The 21,906-nt window shown below is 42.6% G+C and overlaps 1 protein-coding gene across 2 annotated transcripts in view; it reads right to left on the reverse strand.

The window, feature by feature from the left end:
- Positions 1–14,751: 14,751 nt before the first annotated feature.
- plxna1a (plexin A1a) overlaps positions 14,752–21,906 on the reverse strand; it is a 266,753-nt gene continuing 259,598 nt past the window's right edge. For both annotated transcript variants that reach the window (XM_036988339.2, XM_036988338.2), the window contains exons 29-32: positions 21,475–21,644; positions 21,164–21,376; positions 20,702–20,852; positions 14,752–19,919 (exon numbers count right to left, since the gene is read on the reverse strand). In XM_036988339.2, the coding sequence (XP_036844234.1) occupies positions 19,824–19,919; positions 20,702–20,852; positions 21,164–21,376; positions 21,475–21,644 (630 nt within the window). In that variant the 3' untranslated portion in view covers positions 14,752–19,823. The remainder of the gene's footprint in view (positions 19,920–20,701; positions 20,853–21,163; positions 21,377–21,474; positions 21,645–21,906) is intronic.

The raw sequence follows: 21,906 nt of genomic DNA on the forward strand, positions 1-21,906 counted from the left end.
ACTAGCCTGTTCTTGGTGATACTTTCTTTGTTCTTGATTCGGTGAAAAATGTATCTATTGAAATGTCTGTTTCCAGTTGCAGGTGGTTCTACAAAAACCATAGACAATTCTGAAAGATATCAAGTCCATGTTTTGTATCGAGTGAGATATGCCTCTTGCATGTGTGTAGATCTTTGTTTTGCTTACACGGTGTGATGCACTGTCATCTACATCTCCCCGTGACTGCGTTGCATAGAAACGACTAGTTCCTTCAAAGATGCTGGCAGGTGCTAGATGTGCGGCCGCTAAAATGTCGAGGAACCTCCTTGCGTGGTACAAAACATGAATTTGATATCTTTCTGAGTTTTACTCTGGTTTTTGTAGAACCTTCTGTAATTACAATGGGTCTTTTCTAATGCCCAGTAATGAACACAAAAAAAGAATTGGTTATATCACATTATCTGCCATACAATCATTAGCTATTGTTCTCTCAGCTCTACTCTCTCTTCCTCTTTGGCCAAGGAGATACATAAAGAAACAATAACAGGAAGTCAAAACATTACTATACGAGAGGCTTCCAAATGGGCAACCTGAAAAACAGGTAATAGATAAACAGATGCTAATATTATTGTGAAACTGAGTGTCACCGATTATAGCTATTCATCTAAAACAGGATGATATGGCAATTGATCAACAGATACATCCATCATGTTTGATTTAATATAGCTGCACTACTAGAATTATCGCAGTAATACTTTACAGCTGTGTGTTCTGTTAAAAAGGAATGTTTTTTCTATAAAAACAATTACATTCAACCCTTACCTTTGAATTTCTTTGGCTCGCCACAATTTCTTTCATTAGTTCTGTGAAAGGCAGCGGTGCTAACTTTTCAAATTATCTTCCGGCGTATGGCCAGCTAATTTTCAAGCTCACTTTGAGCTTCTTCTCCAGAATTACAACCCTCTCTGAATACCAATCTGCTATCTGGGTCCTATGGAGGAGAGGAGCAAATGCCACAGGTGGATTATAGATATACAACATCAAAGTTTTAGAGAATGGAGAGGGATAATCTGTGGACATTACAATCCATGACTTAAAGAATGTGGACACGTGCTTGTCAAACATCTCATTCCAAAATCATGGGCATTAATATGGAGTTGGTCCTCCCTTTGATGCAAGAACATCCTCCAATCTTCTCGGAAGGCTTTCCACCAGATATTGGAACATTACTGCGGGGACTTGCTTCCATTCAGCCACAAGAGTATTAGTGAGGTCGGGCACTGATGTTGGGCAATTAGGACTGGCTCGCAGTCGGCATTCCAATTCATCCCAAAGGTGTTTCATGGGGTTGAGGTCAGGGCTCTGTGAAGGCCATTCAAGTTCTTCCATACCATTCTCGACAATCCATTTCTGTACCTCGCTTTGTGTACAGGGTCATTGTGTATGCTGAAACAGGAAAGTGCCTTCCCCAAACTGTTGCCACAAAGTTGGAAACAGAATTGTCTAGAATGTCATTGTATGCTATAGCGTTAAGATTTCACTTCAATGGAACTCAGGGGCCTAGCCCGAACCATGAAAAACAGCCCCAGACCATTATTCCTCCTCCACCAAAACTTTACTGTTGGCTCTACGCATTTGAGGAGATAGTGTTCTCCTGGCATCCGCCAAACCCAGATTCATTTGTTGGACTGCCAGATGATGACGCATGATTCATCACTCCAGAGATTGTGTTTCCACTACTCCAGAGTCCAATGGTGGTGAACTTTACACCACTACAGCCAACGCTTTGCATTGCGCATGGTGATCTTAGGCTTGTGTGCAGCTGCTCGGCCATGGAAACCCATTTCATGAAACTCCAGACAAACAGTTATTGCACTGACGTTGCTTTCATGGGAAGTTTGGAACTCGGTACTGAGTGTTGCAACCGAGGACAGCTACGCACTGCAGCACTTGGCAGTCCCGTTCTGTCAGCTTGTGTGGCCTACTTCTCGCGGCTGAGTGAAGTAGTAGGTTCTAGATGTTTACACTTCACAATAACTGCACTTACAGTTGACCAGGACAGCTCTAGCAGGGAAGAAATTTGACGAACTGACTTGTTGGAAAGGTGGCAACCTATGACGGTGCCAAGTTGAAAGTCACTGAGCTCTTCAGTAAGGCCATTCTACTGCCAATGTTTGTCAATGGAGATTGCATGGCTGTGTGCTCAATTTTATATACCTGTCAGCAACGGGTGTGGCTGAAATAGCAGAATCGACTAATTTGAAGGGGTGTCCACATACTTGTACATATAGTGTATATAGCTCTCCATTCTTACATTTCTCTCCTTATAATTGACAATCCATTCTACTAATAGAGGTGAAAATGGCTGTGTGGAGAGGTGATTGAGGTGTCATGGAGCAAGAGCAGGTTACCTGCTATAGGCACGTAATTCACGTCAGGATGTCACATTATTCAGTATTCACTGTTGCATTCTGTTACAGAGACCCTCATTATGCACAAAGCAAGTACTATTTCAGTGTTGAGCCCAATTATCAGCTATTAGATAGCTGCAAGACATCACTGTTCCACCTTACAGGGATTTATACGCTAAGATTCAATCCGTAGTGCAGACGATCTCCACGAATGCTGGAACATTGCCTTTAAATGTCAATCCCGCTATAGTGCAGGTCTTCCAGGTAAATCGGTGACTAGATAGTGTGCTTTTACAATAGTGGTTTCAGTGCATGATTTAAAGGTGAAGTACTAGCCCATTCACTCAAAATGATAAATACTAGCAGCACATTTTGGTGATAATGATCGTCCTTCATATCATTTTCTATACAACATCAATAATGTCATCCTCATTGGGACACAGCAGTCACATCAACCATGGCATCATGGGGAATTCGACATCTTTCAGCTGACACAAAAGCAACAAGCCACTGTGTGGCAGAAAGAAATCTATTCAAAATATATTAAAAGGGTAAGACATCTCATTCCAGCTACCGCAGGATAATACATGTGACATGTTATTAATGTAGTAGAAGGAGCCACTCAGCCTCGCTGTAGTCTTAATATAATATTACTGGAAACACTTGCAATTTCACCTGCTGCTTATACACTAGTCCTTATCTCTATCTATCTATCTATCTATCTATCTATCTATCTATCTATCTATCTATCTATCTATCTATCTATCTATCTATCTATCTATCTATCTATCTATCTATCTATCTGTCTCCCTCTCTCCTGTATCTCTCTCTCTCTCTGTCAGTCTCTCTCTGTCCCTGTCTCTTTATGTCTGTCTCTCTCTTATTATGTCTGTATCCCTATATCTATCTCCTGTATCTCTCGCTATCTATCTCTCTCCTGTATCTTGTAGCGTAAGTGAGTCATACTCACTATAGATATCTGCCTACTTGTCGTTTCTCTTTCCTCCCACATTGTGCCCTGTAGTACATGACGAGAAAGTTCAGAACAGGTAGAGTACAACTGACAGTGAAGTGGGCAAATACAATACTATGTCCTGAACTGGCAAAGATAACATACAGTAGAGCAGCTCTCACACCAAAGCATTACATTCCCTCTCCTCTCTCTCTGTCCATAAGAAAGGCATTGCCATTCTCCCTCTCTCTCTCCCCTTCCCCATTTCTCTCTCCCTCCCTCCTCTCCCCATATCTATCTTCTATCTCTACCCCCTTATTCTCCCCCCCCCCCTCCCCACACACCCCTGTCTCCTTTGTTGAGCTGCCCTGGGACTAATTAGAGAGAAACGGAGAGTTGTGGAGTGTTTCAGAGTGCTGCTGCTGACACTGGGCTGAGAAAGTGGGTTATTATAGCCTGGCTGGCCTATAGCCTCAACACAACACAATTGAACAGCAGCAGCCTGTTCTGGATGCTTCTTTAATTTCTCTCTACACAAATGGAAAGCCTACACATTACAATAAAGGTTGGGTACTAAGGGAATTTGTATTTTTTTAAAAACCTTTATTTAATTAATTCAGAAGGAAAAATACATTGAAAATGTAGTCAATACATCATTAGATGTTCTTGTCTTGTCTAGACTCACACCATCTCTAATGCAGTGGAAGTTGAGTCTAATAAGTTAAATATGTGGGTTGGTGTTAGCTCTCCAGATAGATACACGGTAGGCTCCCATGATATTCTAAAACATTGATTATGCAGACCCTGACTACAATGATACATAGATCATATTTCCAGGGTTCTGATATTGACTGTAGCAAACCTCCAATAGGTATGGACCAAGACACCTGCATATTTGATGCAAGGAGAATATAGGTTTGCCAGAGTATGAAGAACCACAGATTTATGAGCTAATCAGTAAGCAGTGCAGCTACTTAAAAAGCAACAAAATAAACAAACCAAACACATTGACATAAAATCAATGTAGAGAAACAGAATTACCCTATGGGGGTCAGCTCCCATTCAGCCCAGTCAAAACTCTTCTCTGTCCTGGCACCCCAATGGTGGAAATGTGACATTCGGTAAAATGTTGGGCCTTATAGTAAAGATATGCATTTTAATGGTAAACATGTATTGCCTTTTAATGTGGCACGAACAAATCCAGTCATTATGTTTTTATCTGATTGTCAAACAAATCACTTCAGAAAGTAGGCTACCTGGGCACGTTGGTCAACTCCAAACAGTGCATTGTGCTTCAGCCATTGGATGAATGTGTAATGACATTGTCATTAGGCCTACATATTTTTTTTGAGCTAATTGCCCAATTAATTGATGCTTCTTGCTGTCAAAATGAACTTTTTTGAAAAAAGAAAAGTCGGGACACCTGAAAAGGTCTCATATTCGGAGCGCAAATACAGCTGTCTGTCCTGAGCTCATTACTGCAGAGAACTGAAGGCCCAGATGATACAATGTTGCAAGTTTGCTAGCGGCTTGAACCAAGTTGATATAATGTTGCAAGTTTGCTTGTGGAAGCTCAAGACAGACACAGAGAGAAGCAGACAGGCAGAGTAGAGAAGCAGGCAGACAGACAGAGAGAGAAGCAGACAGACAGAGAGAGAAGGCAGGCAGAGTAGAGAGATGAATGCAATTGAAAGAACCTAAACCAACTATCACTGGTTTAAACCATGACAGAGAGGTGGGGGTGTTTGTTTAATTTACAATAAGCTTTTATTTTCATATTTACCACTGTATCAGTACACCCCCAAAGTCAGTCTTTTGTTGCATTTTCGGGAGCCCCCCCCCTGCCCCCCACGTAATTTGCACACTGGTGGAACGAGTGGAACGAGCTTCCTTCTAATGCCCATCTTCCCAAAAACGTCTGAACCTGCAAGTGTCTTTTCCTACTAGTCCTGACTTTGCTGACAACTTCTTTATTGAGGAAAAATGTACTTACTACAACTGTGATATGTGGTTGTCTCACCTAGCTATCTTTAGATGAATGCACTAACTGTAAGTCGCCCTGGATAAGTGTGTTTGCTACATGACTAAAATGAGGACATGTCAAATGTAATACAGTGCCTTGCGAAAGTATTCAGCCCCCTTGAACTTTGCGACCTTTTGCCACATTTCAGGCTTCAAACATAAAGATTAAAACTGTATTTTTTTGTGAGAATCAACAACAAGTGGGACACAATCATGAAGTGGAACGACATTTATTGGATATTTAAAACTTTTTTAACAAATCAAAAACTGAAAAATTGGGCGTGCAAAATTATTCAGCCCCCTTAAGTTAATACTTTGTAGCGCCACCTTTTGCTGCGATTACAGCTGTAAGTCGCTTGGGGTATGTCTCTATCAGTTTTGCACATCGAGAGACTGACATTTTTTCCCATTCCTCCTTGCAAAACAGCTCGAGCTCAGTGAGGTTGGATGGAGAGCATTTGTGAACAGCAGTTTTCAGTTCTTTCCACAGATTCTCGATTGGATTCAGGTCTGGACTTTGACTTGGCCATTCTAACACCTGGATGTGTTTATTTTTGAACCATTCCATTGTAGATTTTGCTTTATGTTTTGGATCATTGTCTTGTTGGAAGACAAATCTCCGTCCCAGTCTCAGGTCTTTTGCAGACTCCATCAGGTTTTCTTCCAGAATGGTCCTGTATTTGGCTCCATCCATCTTCCCATCAATTTTAACCATCTTCCCTGTCCCTGCTGAAGAAAAGCAGGCCCAAACCATGATGCTGCCACCACCATGTTTGACAGTGGGGATGGTGTGTTCAGGGTGATGAGCTGTGTTGCTTTTACGCCAAACATAACGTTTTGCATTGTTGCCAAAAAGTTCAATTTTGGTTTCATCTGACCATAGCACCTTCTTCCACATGTTTGGTGTGTCTCCCAGGTGGCTTGTGGCAAACTTTAAACGACACTTTTTATGGATATCTTTAAGAAATGGCTTTCTTCTTGCCACTCTTCCATAAAGGCCAGATTTGTGCAATATACGACTGATTGTTGTCCTATGGACAGAGTCTCCCACCTCAGCTGTAGATCTCTGCAGTTCATCCAGAGTGATCATGGGCCTCTTGGCTGCATCTCTGATCAGTCTTCTCCTTGTATGAGCTGAAAGTTTAGAGGGACGGCCAGGTCTTGGTAGATTTGCAGTTGTCTGATACTCCTTCCATTTCAATATTATCACTTGCACAGTGCTCCTTGGGATGTTTAAAGCTTGGGAAATCTTTTTGTATCCAAATCCGGCTTTAAACTTCTTCACAACAGTATCTCGGACCTGCCTGGTGTGTTCCTTGTTCTTCATGATGCTCTCTGCGCTTTTGATGGACCTCTGAGACTATCACAGTGCAGGTGCATTTATACGGAGACTTGATTACACACAGGTGGATTGTATTTATCATCATTAGTCATTTAGGTCAACATTGGATCATTCAGAGATCCTCACTGAACTTCTGGAGAGAGTTTGCTGCACTGAAAGTAAAGGGGCTGAATAATTTTGCACGCCCAATTTTTCAGTTTTTGATTTGTTAAAAAGTTTGAAATATCCAATAAATGTCGTTCCACTTCACGATTGTGTCCCACTTGTTGTTGATTCTTCACAAAAAAATACAGTTTTATATCTTTATGTTTGAAGCCTGAAATGTGGCAAAAGTTCGCAAAGTTCAAGGGGGTCGAATACTTTCGCAAGGCACTGTACCTCCAGCTAGCCACTACTTACCAGGGAACTGGGTGGTAGAGAAGACCAAAACAAAAAGGCAGAATGGAATATTAATACAAGCAGCATGCAGCCAGGCAGTGACCTGCACTGGGATCAGTGCTGCACGGGCAGGGGGAAATGAGAGGTGAGGAACACAACCAGACTGAAAGGAGATACGAGTCAGGTGGGGGGAATGGATGGTGTGTAACACCACCAGCAGTCACTGACCCCACAGAGGAAGGCAAGCAGGGAGAAATGAAACGTGACTAATGGCACCAGCTGTGGGTGACCTGAGATCAGATGCAGTAACAGAGAAGACATGACCTGAATGATGTGGTAGTGGAGGCCATTGGTCGATGAGGGACTGGCCCCCTGGAATGGAGATACCGGTAGACGCAAAACAAAACAACAGTCTGTCTGTAGACTTCTACTGCAACATATCAACAGCATCCCACAGCACCTGTAGCAGAGCCACTGTGAAGGAATTCAGCTTCTTTTGAAGTAATACAATTCCTTCCCTAAAATGAAATAACTCCTAATAATAACTCCTCACAGACTGTGAGACAGACCAGTTGGTGGTTGAAGATATATCCCTCTAGTGGTGTGGGGGCTGTGCTTTGGCAAAGTGGGTGGGGTTAAATCCTGCCTGTTTGGCCCTGTCTGGGGGTATCATCGGATGGGGCCACAGTGTCTCCTGACCCCTCCTGTCTCAGCCTCAACTATTTATGTTGCAGTAGTTTATGTGTCGGGGGGCTAGGGTCAGTCTGTTATGTCTGGAGTATTTCTCCTGTCTTATCCGGTGCCCTATGTGAATTTAAGTATGCTCTCTCTAATTCTCTCTCTCTCTTTCGCTCTCTCGGAGGACCAGAGCCCTAGGACCATGCCTCAGGACTACCTGGCATGATGACTCCTTGCTGTCCCCAGTCCACCTGGCCGTGCTGCTGCTCCAGTTTCAACAGTTCTGCCTGCGGCTATGGAACCCTGACCTGTTCACAGGATGTTCTACCTGTCCCAGACCTGCCATTTTCAACTTTCTAGAGAGAGCAGGAGCGGTAGAGATACTCTCAATGATCAGCTATGAAAAGCCAACTGACATTTACTCCTGAGGTGCTGACCTGTTGCACCCTCGACAACTACTGTGATTAATATTATTTGACCATGCTGGTCATTTATGAACATTTGAACATCTTGGCCATGTTCTGTTATAATCTCCACCCGGCACAGCCAGGTCTCTTCCTAGGTTTTGGCCTTTTCTAGGGAGTTTTTCCTAGCCACCGTCCTTCTACACCTGCATTTCTTGATGTTTGGGGTTTTAGGCTGAGTTTCTGTACAGCACTTTGAGATTTCAGCTGATGTAAGAAGGGCTATATAAATACATTTGGTTTGATTTGACCTACCCAGCAGCTTTGTTTACATAAGACAACACTTCATGCATTTTTTTACTTGAGAAATACTGCACCAAACACCTTAGCTAGATGTAAAATTGTGCGCCTAAAACCTCAACATTTATTACAAATTTCTTGAGTCATCTTAGGTTCATTCTGACTATTTTGAGGAAGTTATACTGGCTTTGTTCCTATGGTGTCTCATGGGGGACAAACATCAGTAGTAACTGACACATCGAACCACACCCCCAAGATGGAAATTTTGTTTTTCTTAATGAGCAACAGAGAAGCACATGTGGAATCAGTGCATTCCGTCTTTAAGGGAAAACACTAACCAGTGGTTATACAGATGTTCTATCTTAATTTGACCAGTTTCTCACTGCAGGAAAATAATCCTGCAGCAACACAACAGGACATGTGATTTATAATGAATGTGTAACGGCATTCCTCCTCCTCTTCGGAGGAGGAGTAGCGAGAAGGATCGGAGGAACAATGCGCAGCGTGGTAAGTGTCCATAATGTTTATTTAAAGACATAAACTGAACACTACAAAACGATAAACATGAAATGAACGAAACCGAAACAGTACCGTGTGGCAACAAACACTCACACGGAAACAAACACCCACAACTCAAAAGTGAAACCCAGGCTACCTAAGTATGATTCTCAATCAAGGACAACGATTGACAGCTGCCTCTGATTGAGAACCACACTAGGCCGAACTCAAAACCCCAACATAGAAAAACACACAGACTGCCCACCCAACTCACGCCCTGACCATACTAAAACAAAGACAAAACAAAGGAACTAAGGTCAGAACGTGACAGAATGGACATTTTTGTAGGGGTTGATACATTTTTCGTTAGGGAAAATCAAGTCTGACATTTTTAAGTGGAAATGATGAAATAAGCTTTTTTCTATTAATTGTTTTACTACAAGTTTGCATTTCCTGCAGCACAGCAAAATTCTGTGCGACAACAAAGTGATCAAATTAAGATAGTACATCTGTATGAGTGCAGTGGTGCATTGAGAGACCCAGTAAAAACGACAGAATATTACGTCATTCACATGAAGACATAATTACGTCGCAGCTTGTTTCAAGCATATTAACAACCCAACAACGTAAATAGCAATAATTTAACTGATTGCTTTCTCCCTATTCTAAGCGCAACGATGACCAATTGTGGTAGTGTACATGAAAAGTGATGCACATTCTCCTTCATTTTCTCCCTACTTTCCACTCCTTCACTCTCTCTTCCACCTTCCCACTTCTTTAAAAGTAAATGCCATTCTATATTAGAGAGTGAATGGTTGAGACTGATGGTTTTTGAGGGTCTGTGAGATGGCTTAGATGAGAGTAAAAGAAAGTGTGAATATGTGTGTGTATAGGTAGATGAGGGGTAGAGAAATGAGAGCGAGATAAGGAGAGAGAGAGGAGAGAGACTTGTAAAGCAACAGAGTTCATGAAAAATGCATGGAGGTTGGTTGCAGTGTCAGTTTGCTAGAGCGGGCGCTGCAGAAAAAGCACAGACAGTGCTCAGAACCTGAGCATCTCCATCGACTACCCTCACATTCACCTGTCTTGACGCTCCTATCACAACTAGCTTTCCTTATAGTTGTTTTAGTAAACAGGGTTGTTTCTGTCTCATTGCTATACATACTGTAGACCTGTCAAAAATCTGATAAGTCTGCAGAATCGACAAAACGGCAACGATTTCAGAGTTGCTTTCTTTCTCCCCCTCTGTGAGTTGGAAGGAAGGGTGTCGAGCTGCAGATTCAAACAGAGTATGTTTTGACCTTGAGAGGATGTACTTCAAGGCTGACACGTGTTGGGGTTGAATAATTGAAATTGGCATTACTTCAATCAGCACCGGTTGACATTGGACCCCTGCTGTGGTAAAAATAGTCCTGCTGCTCCCTAGATCGCTTCTCTTTGCCATCAAGCCTTCACATTGCTAAAACCTTTTGTAGAATTTGGTTTGTGGTTTATACAGACCCCGTTTTGGCCAACATATTCACACACATGGCACGGACACACACACACATGCACCAGAAACACACACACACACACACACACACACACACACATACACATGCATTCCCTATCTCTATCTGCCCAGTGTTCCTTGAAAGATGGAGCCTTGCTTTAGAAGGACCAGAATGCACTGCCTAGCTTATCTCTGGACACTATAAAGAAACCTCATGCTAATTCCTCCGCTGAGAAATTGAAGACTGCTAACATACTTTTCTCCCTTTCTATGTCATTTCAACCTCTGGCAATTTAGAACTTTGTCATTTATTTGAAAAACCTCTCATGATAATAACTAAGCAAAGCAAGGTTAGACATTGACACAAGGTTACATATCAACAACAAAACTTACCAGTAAAAGAAACTTGACTGTACATGTCATTTTAGTTGACATTGATATGGCATTGTGTCGTTGTTTCAATATTGTAGCTTAATGGACTTTATGTGTAAAACATTATCAACGGATGGGGATGCTGGATGAATAATTCAACCTTTTCCCTTTGAAACACCGGGCCTTTAACTAATCCTCTGCTGTATTGTCTCTCTGTCGCTATGAACCCTCTGGCATTCACTGCCAGAAAACACTCGGATCTTGAGGGCTATCCTACGAAACAAGCTAGATCTACTCAGGGTTTTCTAAAGATAACCAGCTTCAGTTAGCTTCACATTCCAGCTCAGGCTTCATCTGTACTACAACGGTGGATATTGCTTGTCTACCTGCCGCTAACTCTGGCAGGCTTGTAACTGCGTGTGCATGTCGCACATGGCTAGTTGACCGCGGAACTCTTCATTGAGACAATGCCGAAACATTAATCCATGGGCGAGTCAGTGCCACATTTGACATTGTACAGAAATCAAAATGAAATAATTATTGTGCAAATTCAGCAGGCTATGGTGTGAAATAGACATTTAGAAGTGCCGTCTTCATTACTTATCCTTAATGCAGAGTTTGGTATGCTTTGGTGAGCTTATCCATGCACAACCACAAGCGCCTTTTTTCCCCACTCCTATCGATAATTGTATTAAGTCATACAAAAGTGTGAACCAGAATCTGGCCTTACAGGAGACGTTGACATTGCAAATCGCCGAGGAGGCAGTTTTTCGGTTGAATATAACTTTTTATTTAGACCTCTTCTGGAAGTACATACCGGCTGTGATGGCAGTAAATGACGATAGTTGTTCATTGAAACTCCGTATTTTGTGAGTAAAGAATGTATTTTGACATTATTAAGCTTGAATAGCTGGTGAACAGCAAGTTAAATGGCTGCTTCCTGGTCTTAGAGGAGATTAGCCATAACGAGGCCTCCTGTATGGCCAGGTTCTGGTTCAACAAAAGTGTTACTGTGCATGAAGTTTAAAATGCATTCTGTTATTACTAAATGTATCATGTGATCGCCATTTTAACATTACACATTTTCTGCACGCAAAAAAATATTTTATAACTAAAATATTTAGTAAGTCATCTTCCACAAATGAAGGGGATGATGACACAGAGGGAGGGAATCTGATTTCATTGGTCCTCAACTCGTGGCTCAGACACTTCATTCAGGATAAATAGAGTTAGCCCTGAATTAGCCTGCCGTGGAGCAGGTTACTTCTGAAAGATTCAATGCCATAAAAATGGACCTGGCTAAAAGGTGAGCAACTTTCGTATGACTAGTTATCCCGAGTTGAACTCAGAGTTAACCAAAGATACCTCACTAACTCCTCAAACATATTTCGTAGGATACCCCTCTGCTCAAGACACAACAGACCAACCACCCCTATGTTCCCAGATAATTCAGTTATTTCAAAGGAGAGATCGTTTTTTCATCTGCATACAGTAATGTGCTTTAGTTTAACTTGTGTTTAATCGCTTAAAAACAAACCAAAAAACGTGGATGTTCTGAACACTTCAGGTAACATTGAAGTTTTTCTGAAGTTCCCTTATTACCTCTCTTCAATCTCCTACACTTCACCTGTCCTTTCCTCCTGGCGAGAGGTGAGCTGCGAGGCTACTAATCGGATCGACACTTACAGCTCCGCCGGGGCCTGACCTTGTCTGAGGTAGCAAAATCATCTCTGTCCGTCCGGCCGGCGGCCACTAGGTCTTAAAACCCTGACTGCATCTGACGGCTTCTGCTTCCTGCAGAGAGACAAGGGGCATGGGGAGACGGAGGGAGCAGACGCTAAGATGACTGCTTCCGTCTGCTCAGTTTTGTTCTCCTCTGTCAGCTTCAGCAGCGTCTGTCCATCCTGCGGAGTGTCAAAGACAGAGAGAGACCGTTAAGACAAAAGGAGAAGGTGAGAGAATAACCTGTTGGGCAGAGTAGAACAAAGGTGAAGAGAGAGTCTGCAGGGGAACCTTTTCTAATAAGGAAACCAGCCCTCAATTCTGAAGTCTCAGTTTTGCACTCTGCTGAGTTCTTTTCTTTGTAGGAAGCTGGTAATTACTGATTGCTTGCAGTAAGTCCTTAGGAGCAGCTTAGCCTTCAGAGGTGACCAGAAAATGTGCAAAGCCTCTTTCTTCACTGAGATTTACCTCACCCAAGGAGGCCCATTTTAGCATTAGCCGCGCTAATTCAGCTTTAAAAACGGAGGGGCCACACTAGTTTGGCCCTGTCTCTCTGCACTGATCCACTGGTATCATCTTATTCCCGTGCTGATCTTCATTTACTGGGCCTCATAAAGAGAGCTACAGTATATGGAGGTGGCGGTGCCTTCTCTGTGAGGCAGTATTAACTGTCTACCCCCTCTGAGACTAGTCAACTAGGCTACATCCTCTCTCTGCAATGCAGACAGTGGAGAAAAGACTCCTTATCGCAGTTTAATCTCCTCACCAAGAGTCGACACCACTGCTAAAGCCAATGTGACTTTGTCATTCATCCTCTGGTCTCAGGACGACCATGTTTGTTCATTAAAGTGAAAGGGCGGATCGACAGAAAATGAAGAGGGGTTTTTCAGCAAGGACAAATCACAACATGGTAATGGGACTCCCTGAGATAGGGTCGAAGAGCAGCTAGATGGAGTGCCTTTGGCCGTGGGAGGGGTTGGCATTTGTACCTGCTCTACCTGCTGTGACCTGAACAAAATTAAATGCAAGAGAAAAAGAGAGGATGAAAATGAAAGGCTGTGAAGACCAAAGCCCCCTAAGGTCTGTGAAAACATCACCAGGGGAAACCAGAGACCAGGGAGAGCCAGAGTGGGGTGCCTGTGTGTCAAACTGCCCCCAGTCTGAAGTCCTACATGCAGGGAGGAACAGCAAAAGATTAAGTTGACATTGCCCCACAGGTAGAACACTTGAAAAAGGCACTTACAATTATAAAGGCAGATCAATTTCATTGTGCAAACTGACAGCCTTCTATATAATTCAGGTCAGTATTTCTGTAGGGGCTAAAGCTCTCCTTTTTATGTTATTGTAATGTGCTATTAATTTGATTGATGGTGTTCTTGTCAAATCCTGAGGCCCCTGGGGGAGGGCTCAGTGCATTTAAATGTACTACTTTTCAGCAGGCCTGATAATGGACAGCTTCAGAGCTGAGAGGCTAGAGCACAACCACTCTCTGCCTCACTACTACAACATAACATTACAGAGAACAAAGACAACAGTGACATGCAGCTTCAGATCTGAGAGGCTGGCTAGAGCTCGACTATTCTCTGCCTCAACTTAACATTACCTGGAACAAAGTCAAGTGACATACCTACTCATTGAGGGGGGGGGGGGGGGGGGGGACAGAAAGAGAGAGAAGAGAGAAGAGAGAGAGTGAGTGAGACACAGACAGACAGAGAGACTCGTAAAGGCCTTAAGATACATTCAGATGTGTGCAAAAAGAGAACAGAATGACTACAATACTGTACATGAACCAGCACTGGAAATGATTGAGAAAATAAATGGTGAGCTAATCATTTCAACAGTATTATGGCACAGGACTTCACACCATTACTGCTAAGTGAACATTTATTTCTGACAGCGTCATTTACGGAATCAGTGGTCTTGTAATCGTTTGGTAATTCTGGTGTTCTATTGATGGGAGTTTTAGCGAGACTATTAGAATTAGGCAGGGTGGCCATGTGCTAAGAACAAATATCTCCCTCCATCCTCACACTGATGGACAACTAGAGAAAGGCAGAAGATCTGCTACGTAATGCAATGCTTTAGAGATGCATATAAACTAAAGTCACAGTCGTTTTCTAAGTGTATGCCTGTTTGTATAACCTGGGATGCTGTACTAGTAGTTACAAATATTCAGACAGAAAAAAACAAGACAAAACAGATTTAGCAAAAAATGTTTAATCTCTCCTTGATGCGTGTTTATTTACAAGTAATAAATCTGCAAAATAGGAAAGAGCAGAATATTTACACAAGCGTGAAACAGCCAACCTGTCACAGTTGCTTCAAGTCTCAAACTCTTAAAAAGGTATCAGAATTCATAAAGTATTAAAACTCTTTAGTTTCTATTTTTTTCTTAAATTTGTGTCTACATATTTTAATGTATGCTCCTAAGCCTTTTTAAATGTACTTTGAAAAAAGGAACTGCTTTCCAATACGCCATAATTAAAACAAACCAAAAGAGGGAATCAGGAGGACAAGGATAGAAGTTGTTCACTGGTGTGGCGGCAGAGTGGGGAACCTGTGACAGTGTTTTGAGTGGGCATGGTAAGGTGGTGGATTGTGGGTAATGGAGGGGTCGTAGAGGGTTGTGGGAAGGGGAGGGGGAGCTGACAAGGCACTATGTGCAAAGTGAAAGCTCTGTGTTCATCAAACAGCATCTGGATCTCTCCCTCTGGCTTTCCTCTCCATCTTCCACCCAACTCACTACGGCAGGGAGACGAGACAAAATAAGTACGGTTTTCTTCAAAGGAGTTCTGTAGCGAAGCCTCTTTCTTGTCATCTTCACACAACAAGTAGCATAGTAAAATAAAATAACATAAAATAAAAAGAAAACATGAGACCAACTGCCCCAGTACATACAATATAACTTTTGATATACTCCATAGAGTAAGTTTACTACACGTATCCATAATCCCCCCCAAGATCCTAATCATCATCATCATCAGAAACCTCTCACTTAAATAACAGAAGAGCCAAACGACATCAAAGCAGGAGAACCATCCTGAGACTTTAAAATGCAACCAGCTGTTTTACAATCACAGTCATCAAAGCCTAGTGTGTGTGGCGGGAGGGAGGCAGCACACAGCAACATTTTCCATCCACTAAACAAATGTGCTCAATCAGGGAATAAAAGATGCTTAACAGAAGAACATAGTAGCAGTTTAAAAATATCTCAAACCATCCCAAATAGGGTGAATGAACAGAAAAGTGGTCAAGTCAATGCCGATCCTCCACTACCTTCTCTGGTTTGGAAAAAAACAGTAACCAGCATATAACTCTGTTTAAGTTAAGAATTTCATAAACTAGTCTGTATGCCCTGCTCTCCGATATCAAGTACAGTACATACAGCGATTCCAGCCCTATGTGTTTGGTCGGGTGGGGAGGGAGGGATTGGCTGTAGGGTGCGGTATTGAACTTCATTGAGTTGCCAACACTAGGACAGGCCTGAGCTGGCCTGAGCTGGAAAGGAAAGGAGAGGTTGTCCGTATTGGAGGATGACCAAGAGAGGAGGAAGATGAGAGTAACAGCCCTGCAGGACACTGAGGTGAAACATGAATACTAAATATCCATATATTTTCAGAAAATGTAAATGTCTAATCAAATATAGGATGTGTTAAGAAGTCCTACTCCTAACTGATTAGGAGGAATTTGAATATCACATTAAACAAAACATTTTAAGTAAATACATTTAGGAGAGACTTTTCATTTTCATTAAATCCCACCACATTGGTTGAATCCTGATCTCGGATAGATGGATGGGATGGAAGGTTACATATCACATCTGTAGTCTGTGTGATCCACACGGCTCTCACTGGAGAACTGACCTAAATATTTCAGAAGTTTCTCAGAAATGTATCTGTGTCTTTCTTCTAGCCAGCCATACTGTATCTCTAATCTCAGAGGACAAGGGAAAGGAATGAAGCTTCTTGTTTTTGTACATGACCGAAAGGGAATCGGTGTAACATGTTAAAGGGAGACGATGCATTTCACAAAAGTATCAGATTTCTGAGGAAACAAAAAACCTTCGCCCAGTTAAAAACACTCACAAAGACTGAGCTACATCTCATCATCTTGTCACACATCACAGGTGTTTGCATTTCAACATATTTTTCACTGTTTTTTTTCCATCTTCACAGCAGACTGAAAAACAAAGGAAAGACAACACTGAATGTGCACCTTCCTTGGCGCTTTAAAAGTCCTCTTTTTCCGGTCGGATGACGCTCGTCACAGATGCTGTTACGGAACGTAAGGGAAACCCTGGGAGATCTACTCTGCTAGCACTAACCATTGTTTGGTTGCTGCAGAGTACAAACACACAAACTCATACAACTTTCACCACTTCAACAGATCAACAATAACAAAGAAACCATCTATTTAATTACACTAAAATAGAACTGTTGAATGTTGAAGTCACTAGAGTGACAGTACTTGCTCTCATGTGGGGTTCAAATCATGAGGGATTACCCTTCGCTCGCTCAAAGCTTTACCTATGAACTTCTCTCATCTTTGTCTGCAAACCTCTTCCTCAGTGTCTACCATGACAGTCTGTAAGACTGTAACTCTAACACAGTGATCTACAGTATCTGAGGAACCTGAGGAGAGATAGCAGGTGGAACTTCATGAAGCCTTTAAAAGGGTAGTGGGTGAATTAAACCTTTGCTACATTTAGCGTGGTGCTAAAGTCCAATGAATCCTTCTGTGGTGTCTGACTTCTGTTGTACAGCAAAGCCCACAACATCACTGTACTGTAAGCCATGATATTTGCCTTCCAAAAAACCTTGAGGTCCCAGAACTAAAGTTATCTACTTCACTGTGGTCTGGAGCCTGTGCACAGAGGTGTGCATGGTCATGGGAGCAACCAAGAGGGCTGCTCATCCAGGTGGCTAACACAGAAGGCTGTTTTCATTCCCCAGAGTGGTATACAAAACCGAGCCTTTGGTCTTTCTAAAAGCCACAATAGCACTGTGGTTGTGTTAAATACCGGAACACCAAACAGCTACGGTATTTCCAGGACTATTAAAACATATGTTCTCCCAAGACAGGAAAGGCCCCAAAACTTTACGATTTGTTGATTTTCTTCTATTTTTTTTTGTCATTTAACTTTTTTTTTTTACTGTTCAGTCACGAGGCATGACAACATTTTAATCATAGCACATTTGATCTAAAGAAAACGTCTTTGCACTAAACAACATTGAAATAAAACATGGCACAGGACAAGGTTTCCTCTTGTTTTCATAGTTCACTCTTTGAAATAACAAATCCTTTTCTTTCAAAGTATTCTGTACATTAAAATGGAAAACTTTGACTATTTTCATTTGTTTCTTTAAAAATGAAGTTGTATTTATATATCTATATATATTTATATATCCTCTTCTTTTGATTTAGCTTTTTTGTAAATTGTGCAAATTCAGCAGTAACACAAGTGGCACACCACTGGAGAGAGTAGGTAGTTGATAAAAACACACCACTGGAGAGAGTAGGTAGTTGATAAAAACACACCACTGGAGAGAGTGGGTAGTTGATAAAAACACACCACTGGAGAGAGTGGGTAGTTGATAAAAACACACCACTGGAGAGAGTAGGTAGTTGATAAAAACACACCACTGGAGAGAGTGGGTAGTTGATAAAAACACACCACTGGAGAGAGTGGGTAGTTGATAAAAACACACCACTGGAGAGAGTAGGTAGTTGATAAAAACACACCACTGGAGAGAGTGGGTAGTTGATAAAAACACACCACTGGAGAGAGTAGGTAGTTGATAAAAACACACCACTGGAGAGAGTAGGTAGTTGATAAAAACACACCACTGGAGAGAGTAGGTAGTTGATAAAAACACACCACTGGAGAGAGTAGGTAGTTGATAAAAACACACCACTGGAGAGAGTGGGTAGTTGATAAAAACACACCACTGGAGAGAGTAGGTAGTTGATAAAAACACACCACTGGAGAGAGTGGGTAGTTGATAAAAACACACCACTGGAGAGAGTAGGTAGTTGATAAAAACACACCACTGGAGAGAGTAGGTAGTTGATAAAAACACACCACTGGAGAGAGTAGGTAGTTGATAAAAACACACCACTGGAGAGAGTAGGTAGTTGATAAAAACACACCACTGGAGAGAGTAGGTAGTTGATAAAAACACACCACTGGAGAGAGTGGGTAGTTGATAAAAACACACCACTGGAGAGAGTGGGTAGTTGATAAAAACACACCACTGGAGAGAGTAGGTAGTTGATAAAAACACACCACTGGAGAGAGTGGGTAGTTGATAAAAACACACCACTGGAGAGAGTGGGTAGTTGATAAAAACACACCACTGGAGAGAGTAGGTAGTTGATAAAAACACACCACTGGAGAGAGTGGGTAGTTGATAAAAACACACCACTGGAGAGAGTAGGTAGTTGATAAAAACACACCACTGGAGAGAGTAGGTAGTTGATAAAAACACACCACTGGAGAGAGTAGGTAGTTGATAAAAACACACCACTGGAGAGAGTAGGTAGTTGATAAAAACACACCACTGGAGAGAGTGGGTAGTTGATAAAAACACACCACTGGAGAGAGTAGGTAGTTGATAAAAACACACCACTGGAGAGAGTGGGTAGTTGATAAAAACACACCACTGGAGAGAGTGGGTAGTTGATAAAAACACACCACTGGAGAGAGTAGGTAGTTGATAAAAACACACCACTGGAGAGAGTAGGTAGTTGATAAAAACACACCACTGGAGAGAGTAGGTAGTTGATAAAAACACAAAATCTAAAGCTAAATCACACAACAACAAAAAAAAGGATCTGAAAATCAAAATGAAGTCCATGAAAGTAGATGAAGTCGCTGGCACGTCAGAAGCTTCCATTGAGAGGGGAGCTATATACATGAAGTCCTTTCTCCATAGCCCCCCCCCACAGGAGATATATATATATATATCTCCTGGCCTCTTTAGCCAGCTGCTTCACAGTCCCAGCTGTGGGTAGATGGATCAACACGGAAGAAAAACTGAAACCAGTGATGAAGACCGTTATGATAAGACACTTTCTCGGGGCGACAGACGTTACGTGTTTATAAATGAAGGGTTGTTTGGATGGGCCGGAGCCCAGGCCTAACTCTGGTGTGTCTCCAGTGTACTGCTTGTGTCCTTGCAGTCCTAATGCGTTGTGTTGGGGGTCAGGGGCTGGCGTCAGTGAGAGAAGGCCTTGCTGCAACCCTCTCCGCCCCTCAGTGGCGGGCCGTTCCTCAGCTGGCCAGGGCCATGGTGTCGATGACCTGCTCCAGCTTACTGCGCAGTCTCTGCCTGCGAGACTGCTCATCCTTCTGCAGCGAAGACAGGATCTGGGGAGGGAGGAGAGAGGGATGGAGAAGAGAGCAATGAGAGAGAGGAAGACATCATCAGGGTCGACCACCAGCAGAGAAAGTATATCAGAACATCTGTCAGTCTGTGTAAACAGCTGTTGAATCAAACATGCTGTCGTGGTGGCATGAGCAGGCAATTTATTGGTATTTACAATACCAAAGGCAGTTGATCTCTTCCCCGACAAACACAATACACTTGTTTAGTCATAGATAGGTGTGAACATGGAACGCTGAATTTCTACTATATGACATTGCATAGATGACAAATTTGATCAAACAGGCGGATGACTGTAGAAGCTGCAAGAGGTGGATATACATAGAAAGCACAGCTGAGGTGCTGTATTTACTATGGTATTGTGGGAACTGGAAGAGGAGGTACCGGTGGGTCCATCAGAGAGCTGTGTACTAGCTGTTAGGGTGTCATGCAGCAGGCTGCATTATGGACTGCTAAAGCGCCTTGTGTTAGTGCTGTTGTCAATTAGCTTCATAATATGTACCTTAATGGTGAAATAGCTGCATGCAATTATGGACATCTACTCAGTAATCTATTAATTGAATTAGAACGCCCACATTCCATTCATCAGGAACACAAGAGGGCTGATAGCTGGGACTTCTGCATCACCCCTTCAACATTCAGAAACAATGGCGATTCTATTCTGATCTCTTCATATTGTGACTGACAAATCTAACTCATTTTAATAATATATCTTTATCATTATGATGTCTATGCTTAATATCTTCATAATATACTGGTGACTGACCTCATCTTTGTACTTGATGATATAGGAGTAGATCTCATGCAGGGCACTCATGCTGTTGAACTGGCTGAGGTGCAGCCGGGACTGTTCAGCCAGGTAGGCACTCATGTCCTGGTCACTGATGGCCGGCATACGGGAGATGTCGGAGTAGTACCTGCAGGACAGGAGGGAAGCAGGAGAGAAGAGGGGTTAGGACTGGAGAGGACACCTGGAGAGAGAGGATACCTGGAGAGGACATCCTGGACTGGATAGGACACCTCTTTAGTTAGGTATGTGAAGGTCTGGATTACAAGGAGAAGTAGTTGTCAACAACCGTCTGGTCAACTCTCCATCACCATGAACACCTCTGATATAATTTGATCAACTGTTTACATGCTAAGTAAATACTACTGTACATCTGCTTGACATAAACCATGAGATGGACAATCTTACAGTCTGTGGAGTTGAGATCTGTGTCATAAATACCTCTCCACCCAGTTCTTGTAGTTGGGGATATCCTTTGCGTAGAGCAGCTTGTTAGAGGGCGAGTCTTTGCCCAGCTTGTGTTCTGATGTGGAGCAAGAGTCCATGAAGGTCTGGGCCACCACAGACAGACAAGCATCTGTGATGCTGTTCTTATGGATGTCAAACACAAACTGGGGGTTCTTGATCACGTTCACCCAGAACCGCAGAGGCAGACTGGGATGGGAGAGGAGATGTTTCATCATGAGGAGATGTGTCAACAACCATTCACATTATACAACCAAAACATACTCAATGTTGGTAATGTGTCTCACCAGTTACTCTTCCAGGTGTGCCGTACGTCTGAGTCTGATATGGAGTGTTTGTCGGCCTGCTCGTCCAGGAAGTCAAACATGTACTTGATGGCGAGAGGCAGGGCGCTGCCGCGGTGGGCCGTGCTGAAGATGGTCTCAAACAGGTCGTCCACAAACTTCTGTAAGGTACCCTGAGGAGAGGACAGAGGTTTAGTTGTCCGGGTTATTCTCCAATTACACACCTACAGATTTCAAATCAACCAACAGAGATACATTTCTCCCCACAGCGACCAGCATCTTTAAGGGGGAGTGGCTGTGGAGAGGACGCCACGTTTTCCTGCTCCAACATCAAAGTACTGAGATGTGCTAGTTTAGCAGACAGACAGACCTACGTGAGCTATCGGAATTCCTTTCACTTCTCTGCATCACGCACCACAAAACATTCAATCCCAC

This window comes from Oncorhynchus mykiss, chromosome 9 (genome assembly GCF_057628025.1).
Source record: "Oncorhynchus mykiss isolate SJ-2025 chromosome 9, ASM5762802v1, whole genome shotgun sequence".
Taxonomy (NCBI): Eukaryota; Metazoa; Chordata; class Actinopteri; order Salmoniformes; family Salmonidae; genus Oncorhynchus; species Oncorhynchus mykiss.